The following is a 27684-nucleotide window of genomic DNA, read 5'->3' on the forward strand; positions in this document are numbered from 1 at the left end:
CCACGTGAGATCTATGTGATTGTTTTATGTTGGAATTTAAAGAAGATTGAATAATTGAGAAATTGATTCATGTAATTTGCTTCTTTTGATTGAATTGTGTATATTATAAAATTTTATTTCCACTAGCTTACCCTTGCTTTTTTTTTGTGTTGAAACTGCGATGACTGTACTATGTACACAAGTACAAGCAGATGATCATACAAATGTCGGAGGTTCTGGAGGTGTTGGAATGTTGTTTTGAACCTTATATTATTAATAGTTATATTTTTATAAGTCATAATTTTGTAATAAAAATATTTTAAAAAACTTTAACTGTAAATAAAAATCGGTATTATAATAGTTAGATATATTTTATGGGGTGATAGATTTTGTGCTTACTTTTCTTTTTCATATTAGTGGTTGCCTTAAATGAAAATAAATGATTTTCTACCCAACTCAATTAACTTTAATCCAATGCCCTTGTCCTTGTGCATAAGGAATCCAAATTCAACCTTGTGTCATGTCCATGAACAAGGTAACTTTAATCCAATGCCCTTGTCCTTGTGCATAAGGAATCCAAATTCAACCTTGTGTCATGTCCATGAACAAGAAAAGTACATATTTTTATATCATTACTATTATTAATTAATAAAAATGATTGCTAGTGAAAAATTTATTCATTTTTAGTAATTATTTTAAAAGTAATAAAATATTTTATTTACAATGCATGGAATTTTTTTTTTAAATAAAAGTAAAGAATTATATTTTATTTTTAGTTAAATTTATAGTTTTAAGTTTGCTGTTTGATTATTTTATAATTTAAATTATTTAACTATCAAAATATTTTATTTTTATTTATAAAAAAATATAAAATATAAACATACTTATAACTAGGTATCTAGTGCGATTATTTATAACTCCTAAGAAAAATTGAACTTGTTAGGAAGTACATGTCAAATCATGAATGATGTTCAACTAACTTAATTAAACTCCCATAACTTCATACTTATTTTTTCAAGAATCATATTAGAGTCAAGTACACTGTAAGACATTATGTTTTATGTTATTGTTGCTATAAATAGTATTTTTAAGATAAAAGGAATTTTTGTATGGTGACAGCAAATTCAAATGAAAAAATGTTAGTGTTATGAATTATAAATCTCAAGACATCTATTGAATATTAAGACGCGTACTACACACTTATGATAGTGAAGAATTTAATTTAAAAAATATATTTTTAGATATTTTACAATTGTAACATAATATAATTTTAAAAGGAACAAGTATTTTTTTAAAATTAATTTTTATTATAATTTTAAAAATAAGAACAAATCCTATGTATAATTAGAAATATTTATATTATGTATGTATTATTATAAATGTTGTTATTTATTCTTTTATCATATTTCTATATAATGCAATTTTTTTTAAGTTGTTAATTTATCTTAAATTAATTTGAAGTAAGGTGTTTATTTTAATGGTAATTGTTCTTACAAGGTCGGACTTCTCTTAAAGTGACTTTAATAATCTCCGTCTTCTCGTCCTCACGGCTCCTGTGTTTGGTGTCTTCCGGACCTTCAAGATGAGCGAGATGAATACCTGTGAATGTGTGTGTGCGCGTGTGTGTGTCAGATATTTATAGCTTTGTGTTGGACTTTAACTGTCACGGACCTGCTTTTGAATTCAGGCGAAGGTCCATTTGTGTCTTAATCATGATTTATGATTAAACTGACTTAATTTGGTTAACCATGATTTATGTTTATCGTATGCTTCTAAGTTCGTTTGACCTTATCAACTATTCGGCCTTTCAACCTCCTAATAATACAGTAATAATTAAGAAAGAATGAAATGTCTTCAATAAAATCATATACTCTAACTTATACGTAGATCATTTTCAACTATAGATATTTATTATTGTTAAATTATATAGTTGGTAATAATTAAATACATAAATTCGTATCTCAAGTTTTTACTTATAGGATCTGTGTTTGTTGTATATAAGTAAGTGACCATTGGGTGATGAAAAGAGTGAGAAAAAAAGTTAATTAGGGTTAGCAAGAAGAAGTAGAGTGAGAATGGGAAACAGAGCGTTTGCATTAATGGTGATGGTTGGTGGGATCTTAGTGCTAGGGAACCTGCCAGGGATTTCAGCACAATGCGGAGGAAACTTCACTGCCATTTTCGAACAGTGTGAAGATTTCTTCAGAGAGGACGGGCCAAGAGAGCCATCAACAGAGTGCTGCGATGAACTGCAGAGACAGAATATAGATACCAACTGTGCCTGTGCTTACATTGCTAGTAGACCTCCTGGCATTGGCCCCAGGAATGGAATCGATCTCAACAGAACTGTATATGTCACCAGGGCATGTGGAATCCCACTTTCTCCGGGACAGGAATGCGGAGGTAACACGACTTCACTTATATACGATGAAATATATCTGATAATATATTTTATCGACTTATATACGATGAAATATATCTGATTTGTCTGAATGACTTGGAACTGTTGTTTTCAGAAATAATCATTGCTCCTACTCCTGCTCCTTATCCGCTGGACTGAGCTTCAACTCGACAATGAAGACTAATGCATAAAGTAAATAAGTGAGCCAAACATGGCCTGCACTGCATGCTTCCTACTACACTGTGTATCTTTCTTTTTCTTTTTCGTGCTTTATAAGTATGAAGTGGTCAATGTAAGACACTGAGATCAATGTTAATTGAGACAGTGCCTGCATATATACATATAAATTAAAATACATGGTCAAAAACTATATATATACCTATTTATAGTATAAATTCTCCATGTTTTATTCTATACGTGTAGAATCATACGTTTCCTGTCAAAATATTGTTGTAACATGTTCATTGAAAATACAGCAAAAAGTAAGATTGAGCTACTGATTTGATTATAGCATATATGATAAACTGTGTGTTTTTGTTTTGGGTTGTTCTTCTGTTTTTGGACCTGTTTTCTGTTTTTTTTTTCGGGCAAATTCTTCCTGCACCACAACAATTGTGATCTACACTGAACATCTGTACTCAAAATATCTATTTTATTCTTAACTTTTTGATATTCAGCAACACAAATAAGATAATTTTGAATCCAGAATTGAGTTGTATCTTTCGAATATGATCATCCAATTCATGCCTTTCAGATATTAAGATTCGGAAGATGATGCTGCGAAAATCCAAAAAAGGTAATAAGGATAATTTGGGGTTTTAAAAAATATAGGTGCAAATCAAAATTGATTGGGTGCAGGAAGAATTAACCTGTCTAAAAAATACTTTTTTATTTCTTAAATCAAATTCTTTATTTTTCTTTGGATCCTTCTTCTCTTCTCTTCTTTAATTTTCTGCTTTTCTTTGCTATCTATTTCTGGGTTTTATCTTGTTTCCACTGCAGGTTTTCTTCTCATGGCTTCTCGGATTCATCTTCTCAATCTTTTGTGATAATATATATATGAAACAATATTAATATATTTTTGCACACTAAATTCACTTGAAGACAACACAATAATTAACTTTTTTTTAAGATTTATATTAAATTTGAACTTAAAAATAATAATTTTTATAATTAGTTTGATAATTTATCCTTCACATTATAGATTTTATCTTGTCACTCTAATATAGATTTCATCTACAAACTTCACATATGAAAATGATTTATTACACATTTTATTGAGTTCTAGTATTTTTCATCCTCGTAGAAATCCGCATTTATTACTTATTTTTATTTATTTATTTAACTCAATGCACGGATAGAATTTAAAATTTCATCAAATATTTGAACTTAGTATTAACATTATATATTATTAACTTAATATTGCATCACCTTACATAACATTATACATATGGTGTGTTGTATTAATTCTACTCAATTATGTTCGATACATGGTTGGATATATGGATACAAGATATTTTAAATAGTCACAATATGATAGAATGATAGAGTATGATATATGTATATTTTGTTGTTATGAGAATATCTATTTTTTAAAAGTGTTTAAATATTTTTTAGATGCAAGTCTATTTAATTTATTTATTGTTGATTAAAAAATAATTATTTTGTAAGATGAGTAAACTTTACTTTTTCTCTTTTTAATTTGTAATTACTCTTAGTTTCTAAATGTTCTTGAACGGAGTAGTTGTTACCAAGAGAACGATTGTCTTCTTACTCGGTCGGTTTGTTATCCCTCCTTTTGAATGAACTCCTTGCACTCCTCTCACCTCTCTACTCCTCATCTCCGTGAACTTCGGACGGATGATACCTGTAAAAGGCACTTCGACGCTCAAGTGAGATTTCGGTATTCGTCACTCGGTTTTAGTACTGAATGAATGATGTACCTAATTCTTGAAATTTGTGCCTATTTATATAATTACTATGAACTCTTTGTTATTGAGACAGATTAAGAATGTTGACCATAATTAAAAATATATTACCTGATATTTGATTATTAATTAGTCTTATTAATCTTTTTGGGTGCAATGTTGTCGATCGATTGTTTGAACCCGACTGGTACACTAAAGTTTATTATAAGATAAATAATTAATATTTGATTTAGAAAATTAAGAACCTTTTTTAAAGTCTCAAAAATAGATATTCTAGAGAGAATACTAGCGAGTATAATATGAAACAATCATTTAACGCTTCGGTAAGCATATAAGTTAAGAAGTTACTAATAACAGGTATTAAAAAATTAAGAAATCAAATCAAAACATGTTTTTGTTCAATTCAATTTAACACTTAAATAAGTAAAAAAAAGAGAGGATAATTTATAATATCTAATATTAAATTATTTGTGTCAATATGATTTAATCACATATATATAATATATTTTAAATATTTTAAACCTATTTATATAAAAAAAAATTATTCAATATAAAAAAAGTTTTGTATTATTGGACATTTTTGTAACTAGTCCAAGTCCATCCTAGATCAAAACACTCTTATGATTCAGACTGTGGTGAGGTGGACCATGAAATTTACTTAAATGTTATAATAAAGTTTATTTGTCATGTTTAAAAAATGTTAATGTTGTTAAAGACTCGTTCTAATTATTTACTTATTATAAGTATTTAAATAGTCTAAAATTCTAATTAAGAACAAAATAAAAAATATGTTTATCCTAAAGTTATTAAACATACACCAACCTTTATCAAGAAAATGTCAAAAACAAAATGTGATGGCACTATATATGGGTGGTAAAAATAAATTATTTGACTCAAGCTCAATAAACTAGCCTTGTGATACTTGTAAGACTCCAAATTAAAAAAAAAATACCTGTATAATAATTAAGATGTGAATTTACTAAAAGTCATAAGATTTTTCTATGGTTAAAATAACTTACGAAACTAATTAATTAATGAATTGATAAATAATAAATTATTGATAAATTAAGAACATAATAATTAATGAATTAAGAAATTAATAAATGATTTAATCAATGATTAATAAAATAAAAAATTGATATATAGTAAATTAATAAAGTAAATCTATGATATCGTTTTTTTATATAAAGAAATAGTTTAAATTAAACAAGAATTAAATAATTTTTTTTTCTAAATAAGTTTCTTTTATTAAATTGGTATCTAATTATCTACCAAGGTTTTAACTACCAATTATTTATATTCTAAATTTGGTAGCAAAAACATTGGTAGCTAATTATATATCAATTTAAAAACTATTTAACAATAATAAATAATAAAAACTAATTTATAAACTAAAAAAAATAGTGTCATAGTCTGTAATTTAATCACTATAACAACTAATTATTTTTAATCTCAATTTTTTTTATTCAATCATTTTCTTGTAGTGATATCATGAGATCCTTATTACTGAGGAATTACAATAGAAGAAAAATCATATGTTATAAGAATTATGATATAAGTAATCATCCATTTTCTTCTTAAATTCATTTTACCATTCCTTATAAGTAACTTCCTTCAATAACAAAACCACATGAGTTAATCGATGAACTTTCTCCTTGAGCCATCACAAAACCTAGTAAATTTGGATTTCTCCACACAACGTTAAGCAAAGAGTCCTAGGAGTGAGAAAACACCAAAAATACGTGTTATTATTTTATTTTTCGAAGTAAATTTATTTTATTTTTCAAAGTGAATTAAAAAATAAATAAAATATGGTGAAAAAAAGGAAGGAAACGTCATCTTAGACTTTTCTATTGGAATAGAAGCCATTTAATAAAATTAAACCCGATTATAAGAAAAAAAATAAGAGTTTAGCTATTAATTAGTTTAGTGATTAACTTATAATTTAAAATAATTAATAATTAAAACTTTTATAAAATATTAGATATTAATTTAAAAATTATGTTATAAATTTTTTTTAATAATATAAACTTTAGATATTTTTTGGTTTATTAAATAGTATTTAACTTAGTTTAGTTAATATAGTGATTAATTTTTTTTAATAAATTAGTTGATATTTAATTATTTTTTTATAATGATAATATTTATACTTTAATAATTATATGTATTTATAATTTTCTATAATCATTAATGAAAGAAGAATGTTAGATTCGGTTGGTAATTCTTAAATGGAATTGATAAATTTTTTAATGAAATGGATATTATAATATCCTAAAAGTATAATATTGTGCCTAAATATCTACTGATGTTCTTATTCGATCTATCAATATTTATTTTTCTTATGAAAATTAATAATTATATATGGAAATTAATTGAAAATAATTAATATTTTTCAAGAGATAATTGTAGTAATACTTCTTTTTCTTAAAACTATGAATATGGAAGAAAGAGATATTTTAGTTCTTTTCAAAATTGAGAGAGAAGAGTACTCCTTTTTTAAGTATTTAAAAGGGGTTCTTATGCTCCTAAGAATCACTCAACACATTATCATGAAATCTTTTCATCATCCAATGACTTTTTTTCTGGTCTTGGTTACTTGTTCTTTCTTTTGTTTGGGTAAAGCCATAGATTGTGGAGGAAAAGATATTTCAAATACCATCACTGTTAATCCAAATGGGAAAAAAGCATTTACAACAATTCAAGATGCCATTAATTCAGTAAAGAGCAACAATGATAAATGGGTGAAGATTTACATCAAAGCTGGCTTATACAAGTAAGTTGAAGTTATATTATTTATATATGATTACAGTTTTTGTTTGATCAATAAACAATAATTTATTAAGAAAATGCATGTTTAAAACCATATTCTTACAAAAAATCTTATATTTGTAGTTGTGAGATCCTCAAAAGTTATATTAAAGTATGACTTTTTGGTTCAACCTACTTTTCTTTCTTTCTCTTTGTTTTAAAGAAGATATAAAATAACATTCAAATGTCTAATGGCTGGATATTGTGCAGATTTTTTTTATAATTACAATTTTTTTTAATTATCATATTGTTCTTAAAAATATTTTTTCAAAGTAATTATTTGCATGTGAAGACATAATTTTTCCTTGAATTATGCCTTATCATATGGATTGTGTCATTATTTTCAGTTGTAGTCTTCATGGATCTACCCACTTAATTGTCATTTTAAGCTATATTCTTCATAGATCTACCCACATTTTGCTGTGTTTGAAAATATGAATGATAGAAAGTGTAACTTTGATATTGATTGTTAATTTAATGTGATGACAGATGATTATTGTTATTTGGAGTATCAGCCAACTTGAGATGTCAAATTGTATAGTAATGTCTTATATAAAATCTTTATATAAAAAATCTTTGTTATTGACTGCAAAACATTGACTTTTTCATTTAAAAAAAAAATAACCATTCATAAAAAAAAACTAGAGTATTAACTTGAGATGAGTATCTCTCATCTTTATCATTTTCAATTTTGATAAAGACGAAAAATCACACTCAATACAATTCAAACTCAAGTTACTTCCCACAAACTATCACTACAAATTTTGAAGTTTTCACCAAAACCATTTTCTATAATTCTCACTTTGTCTAAATCACTTTTAATATTGTGGTTCTACCAAGGAAAGGAATGAAATAGTATACATCCTTAAAAAAACTTTTTTTATGGTAATAACATTGTTTTCACCTTTGTTTTAAAATCTTCATTGTAGTTGTTTTCTTACATTTGAAACTAAATGAAACTCATTTCATAAACATGTATATATAGTTATTTCAAAACTATAATTGTGCAGAGAAAGACCTCAGATTCCCATAGAAAAGCCATGCATCATTTTACAAGGAGAAGGTAGCCAAAATACAATAGTAAGCTTTTCGGCTCACAACGGAACAAGTGATAGTGCTACATTCACTTCATCACCACCGAATGTGATTGTGACCGGCATAACTTTCAAGGTGAACTTTCACATGAACAAGTGATCTAGGTTTTAGGGTTTAGGGTTTATATTACAACCATTCATAATTATCCAATTTTCATTATCTCTAATATTGTTGTGCATCAACAGAACTTATATACTGATTCACCAGCATTAGCAGCAAGAATATACGGAGACAAATCTTTCATCTACAATTGTAGTTTTATGGGTTATCAAGACACTTTATTTGATGCTAGTGGACGTCATTACATAAAAAATTGTTACATTGAAGGTGAAATAGACTTTATTTTTGGTAATGCACAATCATATTATGAGGTAAATTACATTGATTACTTTTTAAATCTATTTTGAAAATAAAATAGTGAAACAATTATTGATGTGTTCTTTTACTTGTAGAATTGTGAGATTAAAGCTATAGGGAGAAACCCTAACTTACCAGGCTTTGTCACAGCTCAAGGACGAAGTTCACCTGATCAGCCAGGTGGTTTTGTATTTGAAGGAGGTTCTATTAAAGGAAATGGTAAAGTGAATTTAGGAAGAGCATGGAGACCCTACGCTAGAGTCATATTTCACAAAACATATTTTGATTCTGTAGTAACTCCTCAAGGATGGGTTGCTTGGACTGCCAGTGGCAATGAGTAAGTTTAAATAAATATACATTTACTAAAAGAATGATAAAATTTTTACATGTTTATTTTATTTCAAAAACTATAAATTACATTATTTTATGTTCGATTTAGTTTGTTGGTTAGTTTTTTTGTTAGTGGATTGTTGATGTCGGGATGATTTTTGTTTGGTTATAAGGGTGTTATTTAAATGGTGTTTCTGTGAGATGTTGGTTTTTGAGGCGACCTGTTTTTGGATTTTTTTTCTCTGATATTTCTCTTTTGTTTGGTGTTTGTTTTGGATTTTCTGGTTTGGAGACTTCTTCTGGTGTTTTGGGTTTGTTGTTAGGTGTTAGTTTCTTTATGGGTTTGGAAAATTTGGACGTGTTATTTATGTTTTTGTCTCTTGTTGTATGTATAAGGGTTGAATTACCTTTAAAATGATTATTATTTATTTATTTTTATTAATATAAAAATTAAAAAATATGCATTTTATTAACTCGTGACTAAATTGTTGTAGGAATAGAGTCACTTATGCTGAAGTGGACTGTGAGGGACCAGGAGCTGATTCTTCAAAACGTGTTTCGTGGATAAAGAAACTAAGTTCTTCAGATTTAGAAAAATTGTCTTTTCCAGTTTTTATCAATAATGATGGATGGTTTGATTCCTTACCAACAATATCTTAATGATGTATTTTGTTTTTTTTTATTAAATTAAATTAAGATTCTTGTATGCTATACTTAATTTTGTATGCATAATGAATAAATGTAATCATTTCTCGTATGAAGCATTCTTTATTAGTTTTTCGCTATGTGATATTTTAATTTATGTTATTGAATTTATTAGTTAAATTTTGAATATTTCTTCAAGCAATAACTCAATATTATATATCACAAATTTTAAACTAACTTAAATTACTATTTGAAATATATTTTTTAATCAATCATATCATTTATTTTATTTCAATTCAATTCTAATCTTACTTATTATATTCATAAAATTTATTAAGACAAATATAAAATAATTCATACAATTATGGTCCCTTCAATAAAGTTATTTAAAATAAATAATACACGAGTTATAATACCAATGAATATTATTTGAGTGATATATCATCGATAATTAACTTATCTACATTTCATTGTTTAGAGAGTCTTTGAATAACCAACTAAATTCTTACATAATTAGAGTATTATCTTTAACTCTCATTTATCTCATAAATGATTAGTCAGAAAAAAGTGAATTTATTTAAATTATTAACTCATCTTTTAATGAAGACATAGAAATAACAACTCAAACTTCACACAATTAAAACAAAGTCTAAATTCCTTTCAAAAGAACAAACCTTTACCTCAAATTCAAAATTTAAATGAAAACAACTCAAAAACTTTTTTTCAAAACAACAAATTTTTTCGTTAAATTCAAGTAAAAAATAAACATGTTTTTGTTCAATTCATTTTAACACTTAAATAAGTCAAAAAAAAAAAAAGGATCAACATTTCCATTGGAAAGAAAAAATGCATTAACTCTATTTCACAAACATAATTTTGAGGACTTTAATCAATAGTCAAACACCAACTAAACTTAAACAAATTAATTAAAAATTCAATAATTTATGTAACAAAATTGTCGGGTTCTCCACACACCTCAGGAAGTAAATCCAATATCGTGCTCACAATATTATTATAATATTAAATGACAATATAATAAATTAGTATCATAATATTATTATTTTATTTTAAAATTTTATTTATACTTTTTATTAATTGAATATAATATTTATTATTAAGAGAGTTATAAGATAGAAATGAAAGAAAGAAGAGAAGTTTGAAACATGTCCAAGTCCAAGTCCATCCTATATCAAAACACTCTTATGATTCAGACTGTGGTGAGGTGGACCATGAAATTTACTTAAATGTTATAATAAAGTTTATTTGTCATGTTTAAAAAATGTTAATGTTGTTAAAGACTCGTTCTAATTATTTACTTATTATAAGTATTTAAATAGTCTAAAATTCTAATTAAGAACAAAATAAAAAATATATTTATCCTAAAGTTCAACTAAAATGTGCAAGACGTTACTAAAGTAATTAAACATACACCATCCTTTATCAAGAAAATGTAAAAAACAAAATGTCATGCCACTATATATGGGTGGTAAAAATAAATTATTTGACTTAAGCAAAATAAACTAGCCTTGTGATACTTGTAGGACTAAAAAAATACCTGTATAACAATTAAGATGTGAATTTACTAAAAGTCATAAGATTTTTCTATGGTTAAAATAACTTACGAAACTAATTAATTAATGAATTGATAAAATAATAAATTATTGATAAATTAAGAACATTATAATTAATGAATTAAGAAATTAATAAATGATTTAATTAATGATTAATAAAATAAAAAAATTGATATATAGTAAATTAATAAATTAAATCTATGATATCGTTTTTTATATAAAAAAATAGTTTAAATTAAACGAAGAATTAAATAATTTTTGTTTCTAAATCAGTTTCTATTATTAAATTGGTATCTAATTAGCTACCAAAGTTTTAACTACCAATTATTTATATTTTAAATTTGATAGCAAAAACATTCGTAGCTAATTATATATCAATTTAGAAATTATTTAAAAAAAATAAATAATAGAAACTAATTTGTAAACTAAAAAAAAATTAATCTCATATAGACTATAATTTAATCACTATAACAACTAATTATTTTTAATCTCAATTTTTTTATTCAACCATTTTCTTGTAGTGATATGATGACATATCCTTATTATTAAGGAATTACAATAAAAGAAAAATATGTTATAAGAATTATGATATAAGTAAGCATCCATATTCTTCTTAAATTCATTTTATCGTTCCTTATAAGTAACTTCCTTCAATAACAAAATCAATGAGTCATTTGATGAACTTTCTCCTTGAGTCATCACAAAACCTAGTAAATTTGGATTTCTCCACACAACATTAAGCCAACAGTCCAAAAAATGTCATCTTGGACTTCGTTGTTCTTTGCTTATCCTCTCTTTCTAAAATTATCCACAACTTTTTTATTGGAATAGAAACCATTTAATAAAATTAAAACTGATTATAAGAAAAAATCAGAGTTTAGCTATTAGTTAGTTTAGTGATTAATTTATAATTTAGAATAATTAATAATTAAACTTTTATAAAATATTAGATATTAATTTAAAAATTATGTTATAAATTGTTTTGTAATAATATAAACTTTAGATATCTTTTTAGTTTATTAAATAGTATTTAACTTAGTTTAGTTAAAACAGTGATTAATTTTTTTTAATAAATTAGTTGATATTTAATTATTTTTTATAATGATAATATTTATACATTAATATAATAATTAATTATATGTATTTATAATTTTCTCTAATCATTAATGAAAGAACAATGTTAGATTCGATTGGTAATTCTTAAATAATTGATAATTTTTTTAATTTAATGGATATTATAATATCTTAAAAGTATAATATTGTGCCTAAATATCTACTGATGTTCTTATTCGATCTATCAATATTTTTTTTACTTATGAAAAATATTAATTATGTATGGAAATTAATTAATAATAATTAATATTTTTCAACAGATAATTGTAGTAATACTTCTTTTTTCTTAAAACTATGAATATGGAAGAAAGAGATATTTTAGTTCTTTTCAAAATTGAGAGAGAAGAGTACTTTTTTTTAAGTATTTAAAAGGGGTTCTTATGCTCCTAAGAATCACTCAACACATTATCATGAAATTTTTTCATCATCCAATGACTTTTTTTCTGGTCTTGGTTACTTGTTCTTTCTTTTTCCTGGGTAAAGCCATAGACTGTGGAGGAAAAGATATTTCAAATACCATCACTGTTAATCCAAATGGGAAAAAAGCATTTACAACAATTCAAGATGCCATTAATTCAGTAAAGAGCAACAATGATAAATGGGTGAAGATTATATCAAAGCTGGCTTATACAAGTAAGTTGAAGTAATATTATTTATATATGATTACAGTTTTTGTTTGATCAATAAACAATAATTTATTAAAAAAATGCATGTTTAAAACAATATTCTTACAAATGCATATATTATGAAAATTGACTTAAAACTTATATTTGTAGTTGTGAGATCCTCAAAAAGTTATATTAAAGTATGACTTTTTGGTTCAACCTACTTTTCTTTCTTTCTCTTTGTTTTGAAGAAGATATAAAATAACATTCAAATGTATAATGGCGGGATAATATTGTGTAGATTTTTTTATAATTAAAAAAAAATATTTTTTTTAATTATCATGTTGTTCTTAAAAATATTTTTTCAAAGTAATTATTTGGGTGTAAAAACATCATTTTTCCTTGAATTATGCCTTATCATATGGATTGTGTCATTATTTTCAGTTGTAGTCTTCATGGATCTACCCACTTATTTGTCATTTTGACCTATATTCTTCATAGATCTACCCATTTTTTTTGCTTTGTTTGAAAATATGAATGATAGAAAGTGTAACTTTGATATTGATTGTTAATTTAATGTGATGACAGATGATTGTTGTTATTTGGGGTATCAACCGACTTGAGATGTCAAATTGTATAGTGATGTCTTACATAAAATCTTTATATAAAAAAACTTTGTTATTGACTGCACAACATTGACTTTTTCATTTTAAAAAAAATTAACCGTTCATAAAAAAAAAAACTAGAGTATTAACTTGAGATGAGTATCTCTCATCTTTATCATTTTCAATTTTGATAAAGATGAAAAATCACACTCAATACAATCCAAACTCAAATTACTTTCCACAAACTATCACTAATTTTTTTGAAGTTTTCACCAAAAGCATTTTCTATAATTCTCACTTTGCCCAAATCACTTTTAATATTGTGGTTCTACCAAGGAAAGGAATGAAATAGTATCCATCCTTAAAAAAACTTGTTTATGGTAATAACATTGTTTTCACCTTTGTTTTAAAATCTTCCTTGTAGTTTTTTTCTTACATTTGAAACTAAATGAAACTCATTTCATAAACATCTATTTATAGTTATTTCAAAACTATAATTGTGTAGAGAAAGACCTCAGATTCCCATAGAAAAGCCATGCATCATTTTACAAGGAGAAGGTAGCCAAAATACAATAGTAAGCTTTTCAGCTCACAATGGAACAGGTGATAGTTCTACATTCACTTCATCACCACCGAATGTGATTGTGACCGGCATAACTTTCAAGGTGAACTTTCACATGAACAAGTGATCTAGGTTTTAGGTTTTAGGGTTTATACTACAACCATTCATAATTATCCAATTTTCATGATCTCTAATATTGTTGTGCATCAACAGAACTTATATACTGATTCACCAGCATTAGCAGCAAGAATATACGGAGACAAATCTTTCATCTACAATTGTAGTTTTATGGGTTATCAAGACACTTTATATGATGCTATTGGACGTCATTACATAAAAGATTGTTACATTGAAGGTGAAATAGACTTTATTTTTGGTAATGCACAATCATATTATGAGGTAAATTACATTGATTACTTTTTAAATCTATTTTGAAAATAAAATAGTGAAACAACTATTGATGTGTTTTTTTACTTGTAGAATTGTGAGATCAAAGCTGTAGGGAGAAACCCTAACTTACCAGGCTTTGTCACAACTCAAGGACGAAGTTCACCTGATCAGCCAGGTGGTTTTGTATTTGAAGGAGGTTCTATTAAAGGAAATGGTAAAGTGAATTTAGGAAGAGCATGGAGACCCTACGCTAGAGTCATATTTCATAAGACATATTTTGATTCTGTAGTAACTCCTCAAGGATGGGTTGCTTGGACTGCCAGTGGCAATGAGTAAGTTTAAATAAATATACATTTACTAAAAGAATGATAATTTTTTTTACATGTTTATTTTACTTCAAAAACTATAATTTACATTATTTTGTGTTCGATTTAGTTTGTTGGTTAGTTTTTTGTTAGTGGATTGTTGATGTCGAGATGATTTTTGTTTGGCTATAAGGGTGTTATTTGAATGGTGTTTCTATGAGATGTTGGTTTTTGAGGCAACCTGTTCTTGGATTTTTTTCTATGATATTTCTCTTTTGTTTGGTGTTTGTTTTGGATTTTCTGATTTGGAGGCTTCTTCTGGTATTTTGGATCTGTTGTTAGGTGTTAGTTTCTTTATGGACGTGTCATTTATGTTTATGTATCTTGTTGTATGTATAAGGGTTGGGTTATCCTTAAAATAATTATTATTTATTTATTTATTTTTGTTGATAAAATAAATTAAAAAATATGCATTTTATTAACTCATGACTAAATTGTTGTAGGAATAGAGTCACTTATGCTGAAGTGGACTGTGAGGGTCCAGGAGCTGATTCTTCAAAACGTGTTTCGTGGATAAAGAAACTAAGTTCTTCAGATTTAAAACAATTTTCTTTTCCAGTTTTTATCAATAATGATGGATGGTTTGATTCCTTACCAACAATATCTTAATGATGTATTTTGTTTTTTTTTTTAAATTAAGTTAAGATTCTTGTATGCTATCCTTAATTTTGTATGCATAATGAATAAATGTAATCATTTCTATGAAGCATTCTTTATTAGTTTTTCAGATATTTTAATTTATGTAATTGAATTTATTAGTAAAATTTTGAATATCTCTTCACAAGCAATGACTCAATACTAGATATCACAAATTTTAAACTAACTTAAATTACTATTTGAAATATATTTTTTAATCAATCATATTTTTATTTTATTTCAATTCAATTCTAATCTTACTTATTATATTCATAAAATTTATTAAGATAAATATAAAATAATTCATACAATGATGATCCCTTCAATAAAGTTATTTAAAATAAATCAATAATTAACTTATCAACCTTTCATTGTTTAGGGAGTCTTTGAATAACCAACTAAATTCTTACATAATTAGACAGTATTGTCTTTAAAAGAAATTATTTACACTTTTAATTAATAATCACAACTTAGTAAAAACATCTACTTCAGTGTTAATTGAGATATTGTTAATCCAAAAAATCACTACATATGTTTCAAAAAAATACTCAAATTTTTAAGAAACTTATTATTTAAATAAGCAGTGACTTAATTTGATTATTTGAAAGAATGGTATAAGTCTTTGAAAAAGTATGCTACTTGAACTAGTCCTGAGAAAAAAAGTCAAATACTGACTTAATCACATTTTAATTTGATTACTAAAAAATTGTGAATGTGTTATAAATATGTGATATGAAATCCTATGTTGATGTTAATTATGAGGATGGAAAAGAGAGTGTTTGCATATGCAAGAACAATGTTGAAACATAAAATAAAAACTAATTTTAGAGACAAAAAATAATTAGTTGTTATAGTAACTAAATTAGAGATCATTTTAGAAATTAAAATAAAGATTGATTTCTAAATTAGTTTTTATTATTGTTAAATAGTTTTTAAATTGATATCTAATTAGTAACCAAAGTTTTAACTACCAATTATTTAATTGTAACATGTAGTCATGTATTAGCATTGAACTCAAGCATATTAATTTGTCTTTATATTAAAAAAGTATTTTAGTATTTTCATATTGGATTGTATGAAACATAATTTTTTTCTTACAGTGGTCAAAGGAGTTATACATGTGTAATTGCTATGTCTTTTGCTAATGTGATTTCAAAATATACGATTTTGATAACTTTTTAAAAATAAATTAAGAATTTCTTAATATTTAAAAAATAGTGTATTTTGAAAACATAATAGAGAGACAGGTAGAAACTTGAAAACAACAACTATCTAGAAGAAAATTTAATATCTTAACTGGTTTACTTAAACAAGAGAAGCAATACCTTATTCACAAAAATGTATAATCAACTATACCTTTTACACATAATTATCATGTGCTTATATTATTGATTATCTCGTATAAAATAATCAAGAAAATCATTACATGTCAATTAATTAAAATAATAAAAATAATTAATTATTATACTAATTAAATTACATACTATTTTATAAATAAAAAAATTATTTACATATAAATTATTTTTTATTATTAATTAAAAATTTATAAAAAAACTTTTAAATTGGTATCTAATGTCAATAATTAACTTAAAATCTAAACTAATTAGTATCTAAAATCTTAATAATTAATGTTAAATATCAATTTTAAAGTTATTTTAAATTTTTTATTAATAATAAATATTATTTTATATACCAATAATTTTTTAATTTTAAGAATAGTATCTAAATTAATCAATTATTTTTTTTCTAAATTAATTAACATTTAGTAATTTATTTTGTAATGAATCTCCATTTAAAAAAATTAAAATTTCAAATCAAAAGTTATATGTATTAAATTCTTCAAAATTCAATTTTGAAATTAGATACATTTGCTTACAATTTGTCAAGATATTATATACTAAAAGTCAGATGAAAATACTTTCACATTAATTATTATTAAAAATTCCAAAGTTAATATATGGTTATGGGTAAGTGATCACAACATCTTTCCTTCTTCTTCTTATAAAGTCATACATCTACAACAATATACTTTTACCAATATACAACAAGTTATAAGATGTATAGCATCCTAGTTTTACCAATATATCTACCAATAACCCTTTAGTCATTGAAGTGTACTACTTGAGCTAACTCTTAGAAGAAATTCAAATACTGAATTAATTACAGAAAATAAATGGTAAATATGGTTTAATTTGATTATTTGAAAAAAATGGCTTAAGCCCTTAAAAAAGTATGCTACTTGAACTAGCCCTTGGAAGAAAGTCAAATACAACTTAATCACATTTTAATTTGATTACTGAAAAAAAATGCCTTAAACCCTTTTGAATGTGGTATAAATTTGTGATATGAAACCCTCCATTGCATCCATGTTCATGTTAATTCTGAAGATGGACAAAAAAATGTTTGCAGGTGCAAGAACAATGTTGGTGGTGTGTGGGATTGTGGTGATGGTGATGGTGAACTTGCCACTGATCTCAGCACAAGCTGAATGTGGTGATGTGCTTAGGGTTTCTAATGAATGTGGGGGATACATCCAACGGTTCGGAGGAAAGACTCCACCATCTCAGCAATGCTGCGATGCACTGGGAAATACTGATGTCAAGTGTCTCTGCCGATATCTTGGAAGATATGAGATGTTTTACAGCATGGAAAAAATCGTTTATGTCCTCAATGAGTGTAAAATGCCACTTCCTTCTGGAACCCAGTGTGGAAGTAAGTTCTTATTATTCTATCATAATAATAATAATAATAATAATAATATTATTATTATTATTATTATTATTATAATATTATTATTATTATTTCTTTTCTATATATCTTTTACAAACATATATATTAATGTATTTTCTTAAAATAAAATGTAATTTCTAAATACTATCAAACTCTTCTTTTCAGGTTACACTGCTCCTTAACCCCTCCTCGTTAGGGAGAAGCATGCACTATATCTAAATAAAGCCAAACGTGGCCTTGCATGGATCATCATCGTGTTTTACTTTTTATTATTATTATTATAATAAAACATCCACTTCAGTGTTAATTGAGATAATAGGAATCTCTTATTTAATGTCTTATTTTTATTTCTGTTATTATTAGTAAAACATCAAGTTAAATGTTAATTGAGACAAAGATAACATAGATTAAGATCATTGAATTAACTTTATTTTTATTATAAGGTGAATTTTTATATTAATATCAACCCAAATAAATGAAATAATAGTGAATTAGGATGTATCAATTCTTAATAACTTCTCTTTAAGTACAAAAATACACAATATAAGTATCTCCTATCATCTATACATGCAAATTTAATTTGTAAATACAGTCATCTGTATAAATACAACGACTACATAAACGATAATTTTAAATACGTCATACAACTTAATGAAACTAGGAACTTTCGAAAAAGGTTCATTTTCCTAAGCTCTTTAAACAATACGATAAATAGGTTTTTTAAATTATATTTTTTTTTCAAAAAAAACTTGGAATAGTAGTTGATTTTTTCAAAAAGAAATTGGAACCGTCGTTGATTTTTCCATTAGTAGTTTTACATCATTAATTATCTTTGATAACCATAAATTAGTCAAATCATCTTCATAAAATCAACTCCACACTCAGATAAATCTTAATTAAGTTGATATCCTAAAAATTACTTAAACAGCCCAATAATTTTATTTATTTATTTTTGTACAAACATTATATTAAACTTTATAATAGAGATAAAAGAAAATGTTGTATTTAACAGTGTGTACTATGAAAACTAATTTATGTATTTCAAATTAATGTCTAATTCATTTTGTTCAAGAAGAAAATATTTTTGAGTTTATATATTTGAAAGACAAATCAGTAGAATAATATAGTAAGATACAATATATTTTTTAAATACTTCTATTTATTTATAAAAATAATAAAATATAATTACTCTTTTTAAGTATTCTCAATTTTTTTATATTATGTTTGTTACCAATAAAAATAGAAACAGTGAAGATATAGAAGAAAAAGAAAAGAAAATATACCATCTTTTGTTTTTATTGTTAAACCATCATTTTGACCATTGCGCGTCAAAAAATCATAACAATCATATTCAATATATACATTTTTTTCCTACTCTTATATTAAAATTTTAATTATTTACAAAATATTACATTTATTTGCTATTATACGTTACTACATTTTCTTAAATGTTTAAAATATATTACAACATATACTGCTTAACTGCTTAATGTAAAGTTGAAATAATATTGGTTACCTAAATAATGCACAATTATTATTATTTTTAATTAAAATAAAATTCTATTAATTAATTTTTTAATGAATGTCATTATAATTTTCATTTAAAAAGCACTAACATTATTTTTTTCATATATCACATTCAAACTTCCAATTTTGTCAAATATATATAATTAATATGATTTATTATTTATCATCATTTAAATAAAGAATAGATACAAAAGATACATTAGTCAAAATGTTATATTAGTCAAGTTATTTACTTATTTTCTTAATTTTTTAGAAATACTTTAATTATTTTCATATAGGTGAATCACTTTTTTAACAAATGCCATTTGTACTCATTATAGTTATAGTTATTTTAGAACATAAAGAGTTGTTGAAAAAATGTTCATACTGAAAATACAATAATTATTCATTTTTATTTTTACCAGTAATGAAATTTAGTACATAAAACTAGTTTTATATAAATTTTAAAATTATTTGAAATTATATTACATAAATTTAATGGAATGCATAAACTATATTTTAAAATTATATTTAAATATATATTAACTAAAAATTCATATAACTAGATGAATTTTCAATTTGTCTATATCAAAATTCAATTATTAGATTTGTAAATTATGATGTATACATATATATTATCCAAAATACCAACTTCGCTTAAATAAATAAATAACTTGATTTCACACTTTACACACAGTTTTTTTTTTACCAGAAATAAAATAATATATATATATATATATATAAAATAAATACTTCAGATAATCCAACCTTTATTTTATAATAAACTGTGCATACTTGCACAAAATGCATTATAATTTTTTATTCTTTATTTTTTTTTACTAATCATAGAACTTATTTGTCTTAATTACTTATTACATTTCTTACTTTATCTCTTGTAAACAAAACTTACATACAGTTTTGTACACATGGTTTATGTTATTATATGATTAGGTTTAAAGTTTCATTTCAATAATATATAATCTTTTAATACAAATATTTTTTCTCATATATTATTGAAATAAAATTTCAGTTTTAATTTGAGAACAATACAAAAAGTATTTTTTTGTATTTCATTACTCATTATGTATATTTTGATTTTTTTTTCCTTAGTTAATTACCTCTCTCATCTCTTTCCATAACTTTTAGTCAGAAGTTTCAAATAGAAAAGAAATAAATGCTCTCAAATACTTTATGATATAGCATGGAGAAAATATTAATTAGTCAAGTGGTTTTGTGGTAATTATCAGAGATGGGAGTGGGTAGAAATGACCTTTGTGTCTCCTAAGTGTTGTTTATATATCAATTACACAGCACTGTTTTGATAAGTACACCAAAATGCTTCTTCGGCCACTCTTTCTTCCTCTTTTACTATTTCTCTGTTGTTCTTGTGGCGGTGCAGCCATGGATTGCATGAGGAACAAAATCGTACACACCATTGTAGTTGATCAACAAGGCAAAGGAGAGTTCAGAACCGTTCAAGCTGCCATTGATTCCATAAAGGAAAACAATGATCAATGGGTCAAAATTCACATTAATCCTGGCATATACATGTAAGTTGTAACGTTTCTCTGTATTTAAATACTTACAGTAAAGTTAAAATTCATAACTTCACACTATTCCAATTCCTTTCACTGTTACATTGTAACGTTATTGTTTATACTTTATATTTATACTTGTATAATTACTAATCAAATCAGATTTTTATCAGATGAATTGTTTAAATCAGAAATTAGATAAAATCACTTACACAAAGTAACTAATTTAAACCCTAAGTTCAGCATTTGTATAGTTCTGAATGAAAATATAAAAGTTGGAAAGAGGAATGTGTTTATAGAGATGAACATTACAGTAAAATTATTAATTAGATTGTTTATGAGTAACTTATATATTAAAAGATATTTTTACTCATAGTAACTGTTGTGTTTTTAACTGGGCAGAGAGAAAGTTACCATTTCAGAAGATAAAGCATGCATATTTCTAGAAGGCCAGGGCAAAGAGATAACCACCGTTACATCAAGTGGCTACCACCGCGCTGCCGCCGTTACAACTACCTCAAATCAAAATAATCACAAACTAAACGACCACTTGGGTGCTACATTTGTTTCTGTCCCATCCAACGTAATTGTTATCGGAATTACCTTCGAGGTACTTGCTTCTATTTTATTTAATGGCAATTATTTTATTTAATGTGGATTCTTTGTATCTTGAAATTTCTAATAGAGAATATGTATTAACTCGATAAATTAAATTTTAGTTATTTCTATCCTATTCAGTATCAAAAATAGTTTTAATTATTAATTGAGATTTTGTTTTTAATGTTTTCCTATTTTATATGATATTTTAAATAAAGCATTTTGAGAAATATTTTTTAAATATAGCATTAAAATGTAATAAAGAAGTTAAGAATGGAAAAATTAAACATAAAAGATGTAACATAAGGAATATTGGTGGGGAAAATGCAGAATTCGTATAATCTGGTGGGGTCAGAAACCATTGAACCTGCACCTGCAGCAGCGATCTACGGTGACAAATCCGTGTTCGTTGAATGTGGTTTCGTGAGTTATCAAGATACTCTCTTTGATGCAAAGGGTCGTCATTATTTCAAAAATTGCTACATCGAAGGTGAAGTTGACTTTATTTATGGCAACGGTCAATCTTACTACGAGGTTATATTTATGTTTTATATTTTTATGAATTCATTTATTATTTTTTAAAAATATTAAATAAATTTAATTTATTTATTTTTTACTTGCAGGATTGCATAGTTAATGCTACCCTTGGAAATTCTCCTCCAGGTTTTATAACGGCACAATCTCGAGGGTCTGAAAAAGACCAAAGTGGTTTTGTTTTCAGAACAGGTTGTGTTGTTGGAAACGGGAAAGTGAACCTTGGAAGAGCTTATGGACCTTATTCAAGAGTCATATTTTTTGGAACCTACTTTTCTTCAGTGATTTCTCCTGAAGGGTGGGATGCTTGGGGCTACACTGGCCAAGAGTATTGCTTTTTTCATCGTTCAAACGAGATTATGTTATGATTAATCACTTTTGGTACAAGAAAAGTGATTATGTTAGAACATTTTTTTTTATGTTAAATTTTGGTGGTGCAGGTCCAGGTTTACTTATGCTGAGGTAGATTGCAGTGGAGCAGGAGCAAATAGTACAGGGCGTGTTGAGTGGGTGAAGAAGCTTAGTAATTGGGAATTGGAAGAGTTTTCTTTGTCATCGTTTATCAACCAAGATGGATGGCTTTCCTATTTACCTGTTAAGTTTTAGTTTTATCTTAAATTAGGGTAAACTTGGTTCATATGAATGTTTTTGTAAGAACTTTTTCATTTTTGTTTTATGTTTAAAATAGTTTATACATTTTAAAAAAAAAGTTATATTTTACTAGGCAATTTATGCATGAACTAATAATATTAGTTTATAAAAGAATAGTTTAATTTTTATTTAAATATTTTTTAGAATTTTTTATACGAAAAAATCTGTTCATATATATATATGGTTAATCTCCTTGACTTTAATTATTTTGATGAATTTTCTCAATAAAAGATAAACACAAAATCCAATTCAAGCAATAAAATGCTTTCCATTCCTTTTGTAGTACTTAATGTTTTTTTCTAATAAATGAATTATTTGTCCTTTCAACACTTTTTTTGGGCTAGACGTAATGTATGCAAAACAATACTGCATTTAAAACTAGTAAGTATAATTAACTACAGAGAATTTTGAAAAATATGAGTAATTTAATATATATATATATATAATAATAATAATAAATAATCTAACATTAAAATATCAATATTTTATATGACATATCTTCATTCATATATAATTATAAGTATTTATTCGTCCTATTTTATACATTCAATAATGAATATAATCAAAAAATTCAAATTTATATAATATATTATGAACTATGATTATTAAATGTGAAAATACTTTAATCTAAACTAAAAATATTTTAAGAAATAGAGAAATGTTGTTTAAGTAAGGCCTTCTAGCTTAAGCATATATTATTTATTAAAATAAATGTTATTTTCATGTTTTTTTTGTTGAGTTCTGCTTTGTGGCTCAAATTATATGTCTTGATAATTATTTTTCCAAGAATGCTTGAATGAAAATTTTATAACCAAAACATCAAAATCCTAATAAATTAAAACACCATTTTGATGAATATGCATTTTACCTAACATAAAAGCTCATAACCCTTCATAAAACTCCAACATCATTGTAAATCATTAAAGAATTCAACTGTGCATCCTAAGTAACCAATTTACCTTTCTATTTTACAAGATATCATAAATCATTCTTAAATTAACAACCTTAAAAATATAAGAATATGCATTACCTAATCTTAAAAAAAAAACATCAATAAGATCAACTTGATTTAGTATTTAAAAGTTTAGGCCTAGTTTAAATTGGTTTTCTTTGTAAAAAGGGTTTAGACACCTTTAAATATTTTGTTTAATTATATTTATTATTGTTGATAAAAAAAAGTATTTCAAAATTTATATTAATTACATACAGTAACAAATAAATAATAACACTTAGAAATTATATTCAATTCAATATATTATTCATTCTAGGTCATAGTGCTAAAAATAAACATAATTTTCAATCCATTTTTTCACAATGTAATTTGTTTATTATCTTGATCACAAGATATCAAATTTTGAAATCTCAATGCAATATTTTAAAATCCAATTGTAAAGTTTAGGTAGAGTTTACTTCTTTTATCTTATATTCTCTTGTTTTATTAAGGAAAAATAATTGGAATTTTAAGGTGAGAATGAAGCAACTACAGTAACTAAACCAAACATATTCCAATGAGTTCACTACTAAAAAAAATCTAATGCATCTTAAACTCCAATCCATGAATGTAATGTCTTATTAGAAAAGGAGTTTGGAAAGAAAAAGGGCTGATTCTCCTTCCATCAGATCAATTTTGATATGCATCCATTATTTATTTTTAATCTTAAATTGTCTTTGTCATCTTTTTCAGATTTTCGCATTCGGAACCAAAAAAAAAACTTATGAATTTTAGCATTTGGATTGTCATATTGTATTGCAAATTGTCATATTCTGAAGGCACATCTCAGTTCTAGATTTATATATTTAAAACTGTCTTACTTATGTTGCGAATATAAATATCCAGAAAAATAAAGGTAAAACAGACATTTTCTTTGCAGTGTTGAGTATAGGTCATAATTGGTCTGATGTAGGGAGAATTAGCAAAAAAAGAGAAAGAAAAGGATGCTCATGGGCTCTTACTACCTACACCCAGTGTTTTTGAACTTGCATCCAATGTCTTATGTAAAATGACAAAAATGTCCTCTTTAATTTTAAATAGGAGTGAGAGTACATGTCAAAATGTATTCTGAATTATATTTCGAAATGCATTTTCAGATTTTGGTTTCTAAAACACTTTTCCACATTAGGCTTACTGGAATAGTTTTCCAAAATATATTTTTAGAATTTTATTTTCCGAAATCTTCTCTCAGAGTATGTTTCTAGATTATTTTTTTAGAATTTATTTTTTGGAATGTATTATTTATATTCTGGGTAAGCTTTTCTACATTGATATTTTGATTTTTTTTTCTAGAATTTCATTTCCAAAATGTAAATTTTTTATTAAGATTTACTTTTTCTTAAATGTATTTTTTATTCCAGATTTTCAATTCCAGAACAAAAACAATTCTAAAATTTCAGAAATTCTTTAGGTGTAGGCTCAAAATCTTTGGGTCCAAGAAGCGATTCTCATGTTCATTTGATCCTAGGAAGCATAATCCCTAAAGCCCAACACTACTAAAATCCAATATCCCTATATTTTTTAGAACCTATTTTAAATCTTCCATACACATAAATCATTATTTTAATTATGCGTAAATGTAATTTAAATTTAGTTATCACTAATAAAATAATATCACTTACTTCTATTAACATCCAAATTATTGGTCCTTATATTAAATCTAATAGAACAAAACTTAGCATCTTTTTTCCTTACATAATTCATTCACTCTCTTTTTTTTTTAGCATGAGCGAGAGAAAATTTGCACGTTATATTGGAATTTTTAAATTTGAACTTGCTTCTATAATATTCTTTTTAATGAGAGTTGTTTATATATGAGTTTATTATTAATAAAACTACCATTTTAATAGACTTGAGTTTTAAAGAATTTAATCTTAAGACCCTATAAAACTTTGCTTTTATCCGTAAAAAATATTGTATAAGTAACTTTTATTTAAAAATACGATGAGAAAATGAAAATAAATAAAAGATAGAGTTAGAAATGAAGATGGCAAGAGAATTCTTTACGTCCCATAACCAAAATGATTCGATTAATTCATTATTTTTTATTATTCCAATTTTGTTCCTTCTGTGTGTGATTGGCAAAATTCAATTTTTTTAGTCGGAATCTCATATAGGAGCTTTATAGATGGAAAATAAATATTAATAAAATAAATAATGTCACTAAAAGATAATGATTAAGTTAAACTTTCAGTTGAAAATAATTTTTTATCAATAAAAAGTCTATGGACACACACCACACTTACACTATTCTCTTAATCAGAACATCAAGCTTTGTGTTTGTAATTGCTGATACACAATTAGGTTAAAAACAAGAAAACAGAAACACAAAAATAAATTCAATAATTCTTAAACTTTTTTTTTTCTATTTTCATTTATTGTTCTTCCATATAATTGAAAAGATGTTTTTCTTCTATATTCTCAAACCCTAACCCTAATCTCGTTATCCAAAGCATAACTTTTAAAGTCGTTAGCTGCAGCAGAAAAAAGAAAGGTGTGTGCAAAGTATGTAAGGGAAAATATGTGTGCATGGTGTAGAGCTTGACCTTAATCCTTGGTGGAATCTACAAAGTTGAAAACATATCACAAGATGCATCATTCTCAGGACAATAAGGGAACATGTAGTATAAATTTTTTGCATTTATTCATTATTTAAAGCAAAATAAAAGTGACCCCTTTTTAAGACAAAAGTGAAACCGACAAACACTTTCAACATAGATGTTTTGACGATTCCCCATGCAATCTCCAATTTATGATATTGTTACACTTTACCACGTTACAGTATGAAATCCTAAACACTCTTCTATGTTAAACTAAAGAAAAACAAATTTCAACTCTAAAGAAGGAGAATGAGTACAATAGTATGGTTTTGGACCAATTATGGAATATTATGTTATTACCCTCTGCATAGGTGGTTGGATCAATTAAAGTTAATTTGCATTGCAGATATATAAAACTAGAAAATATTGTGTTGTGAGTGTTGTGACATAAAGATATGGAAATTGTCAATCATTTACCCTAAACTCTATTTAGGAGTTTAAGATTATCTATGTTTGGAAATAGGATGTGGAGTTGTAGGTGGATAAAGAAAATTAGTGAGATTTGGAGACACACAAACAACATAGAATTTAAGGATACCTTTCTTGATTTGGTTGAAATTTTCAACGTGACACAACTAAAAGTTTGTTCATGGATAACATGTTATGCTCAATGGTGCATTGACCCATTAACTTGTTTAAAATTATAGGCACAGGGTCCCCAATTTATAAGAGCTATTTATCTTTATACATTACAACTTTCACTTTATCTTTGTGCTTTTACTATACAAGGTGTTGTTTGATTGCATGAGAGATGTATGAATAGTAGGACAATACATATTGTATGTAGCCAGGAAGAGGACAACACTTTAATGTGGCAGTTGCTGTGGTAGAGCACATGTTATGTAGTGGACAAAATATCTAAAGTTTCTCTAAGTTGAGCCGAAAACAAGAATGCATTCATGCATATAGGATAAAAGAAGAAGCCAAAAGTTATTCACTCTTAATGGAATTACATTTATATTGTACATTTTTTGTGAATAATTAGTGTTAATTATTGTGCAACACATGTTTAATTTGTTTGGACCGGTTAACACAATTATTAAGAATAGAACATATTTTGTAACTAGGTTCCACTTTTTTAGGCATATTTTGTGTAAGATGTTTTACTTGTTGATGCTTTTTGATATCAAATGAATATTTGTATAAGGGT

The 27684-nt window shown here is 25.4% G+C and overlaps 4 protein-coding genes and 1 pseudogene across 4 annotated transcripts; all 5 read left to right on the forward strand.

Annotated features, from left to right (window-relative positions):
* The first annotated feature begins 1987 nt into the window (after positions 1-1987).
* On the forward strand, positions 1988-2775 carry LOC137826084 (uncharacterized). Its single transcript, XM_068631932.1, has 2 exons — positions 1988-2382; positions 2496-2775. The coding sequence occupies exons 1-2, from the start codon at positions 2055-2057 to the stop codon at positions 2537-2539; spliced, it is 372 nt and encodes a 123-aa protein (XP_068488033.1). The 5' UTR covers positions 1988-2054; the 3' UTR covers positions 2540-2775.
* A 4052-nt stretch (positions 2776-6827) lies between these two features.
* LOC137825448 (putative pectinesterase 10) lies at positions 6828-9558 on the forward strand. Its single transcript, XM_068631114.2, has 5 exons — positions 6828-7081; positions 8127-8286; positions 8397-8582; positions 8664-8905; positions 9393-9558. The coding sequence occupies exons 1-5, from the start codon at positions 6828-6830 to the stop codon at positions 9556-9558; spliced, it is 1008 nt and encodes a 335-aa protein (XP_068487215.2).
* Positions 9559-12607: 3049 nt separating this feature from the next.
* LOC137825449 (putative pectinesterase 10) lies at positions 12608-15363 on the forward strand (annotated as a pseudogene).
* Positions 15364-17758: 2395 nt separating this feature from the next.
* LOC150025701 (uncharacterized) lies at positions 17759-18427 on the forward strand. The gene is made up of 2 exons (XM_090294377.1): positions 17759-18102; positions 18286-18427. Exons 1-2 carry the CDS (start codon positions 17763-17765, stop codon positions 18300-18302), a joined length of 357 nt encoding a protein of 118 aa, XP_090150503.1. The 5' UTR covers positions 17759-17762; the 3' UTR covers positions 18303-18427.
* A 2528-nt stretch (positions 18428-20955) lies between these two features.
* LOC137826590 (putative pectinesterase 52) lies at positions 20956-22995 on the forward strand. Its single transcript, XM_068632604.2, has 5 exons — positions 20956-21176; positions 21564-21771; positions 22089-22292; positions 22382-22620; positions 22733-22995. The coding sequence occupies exons 1-5, from the start codon at positions 20962-20964 to the stop codon at positions 22896-22898; spliced, it is 1032 nt and encodes a 343-aa protein (XP_068488705.2). The 5' UTR covers positions 20956-20961; the 3' UTR covers positions 22899-22995.
* The last annotated feature ends 4689 nt before the right edge of the window (positions 22996-27684 follow it).

This window comes from Phaseolus vulgaris, chromosome 8 (assembly GCF_051622355.1).
Source record: "Phaseolus vulgaris cultivar YP4 chromosome 8, ASM5162235v1, whole genome shotgun sequence".
NCBI lineage: Eukaryota > Viridiplantae > Streptophyta > Magnoliopsida > Fabales > Fabaceae > Phaseolus > Phaseolus vulgaris.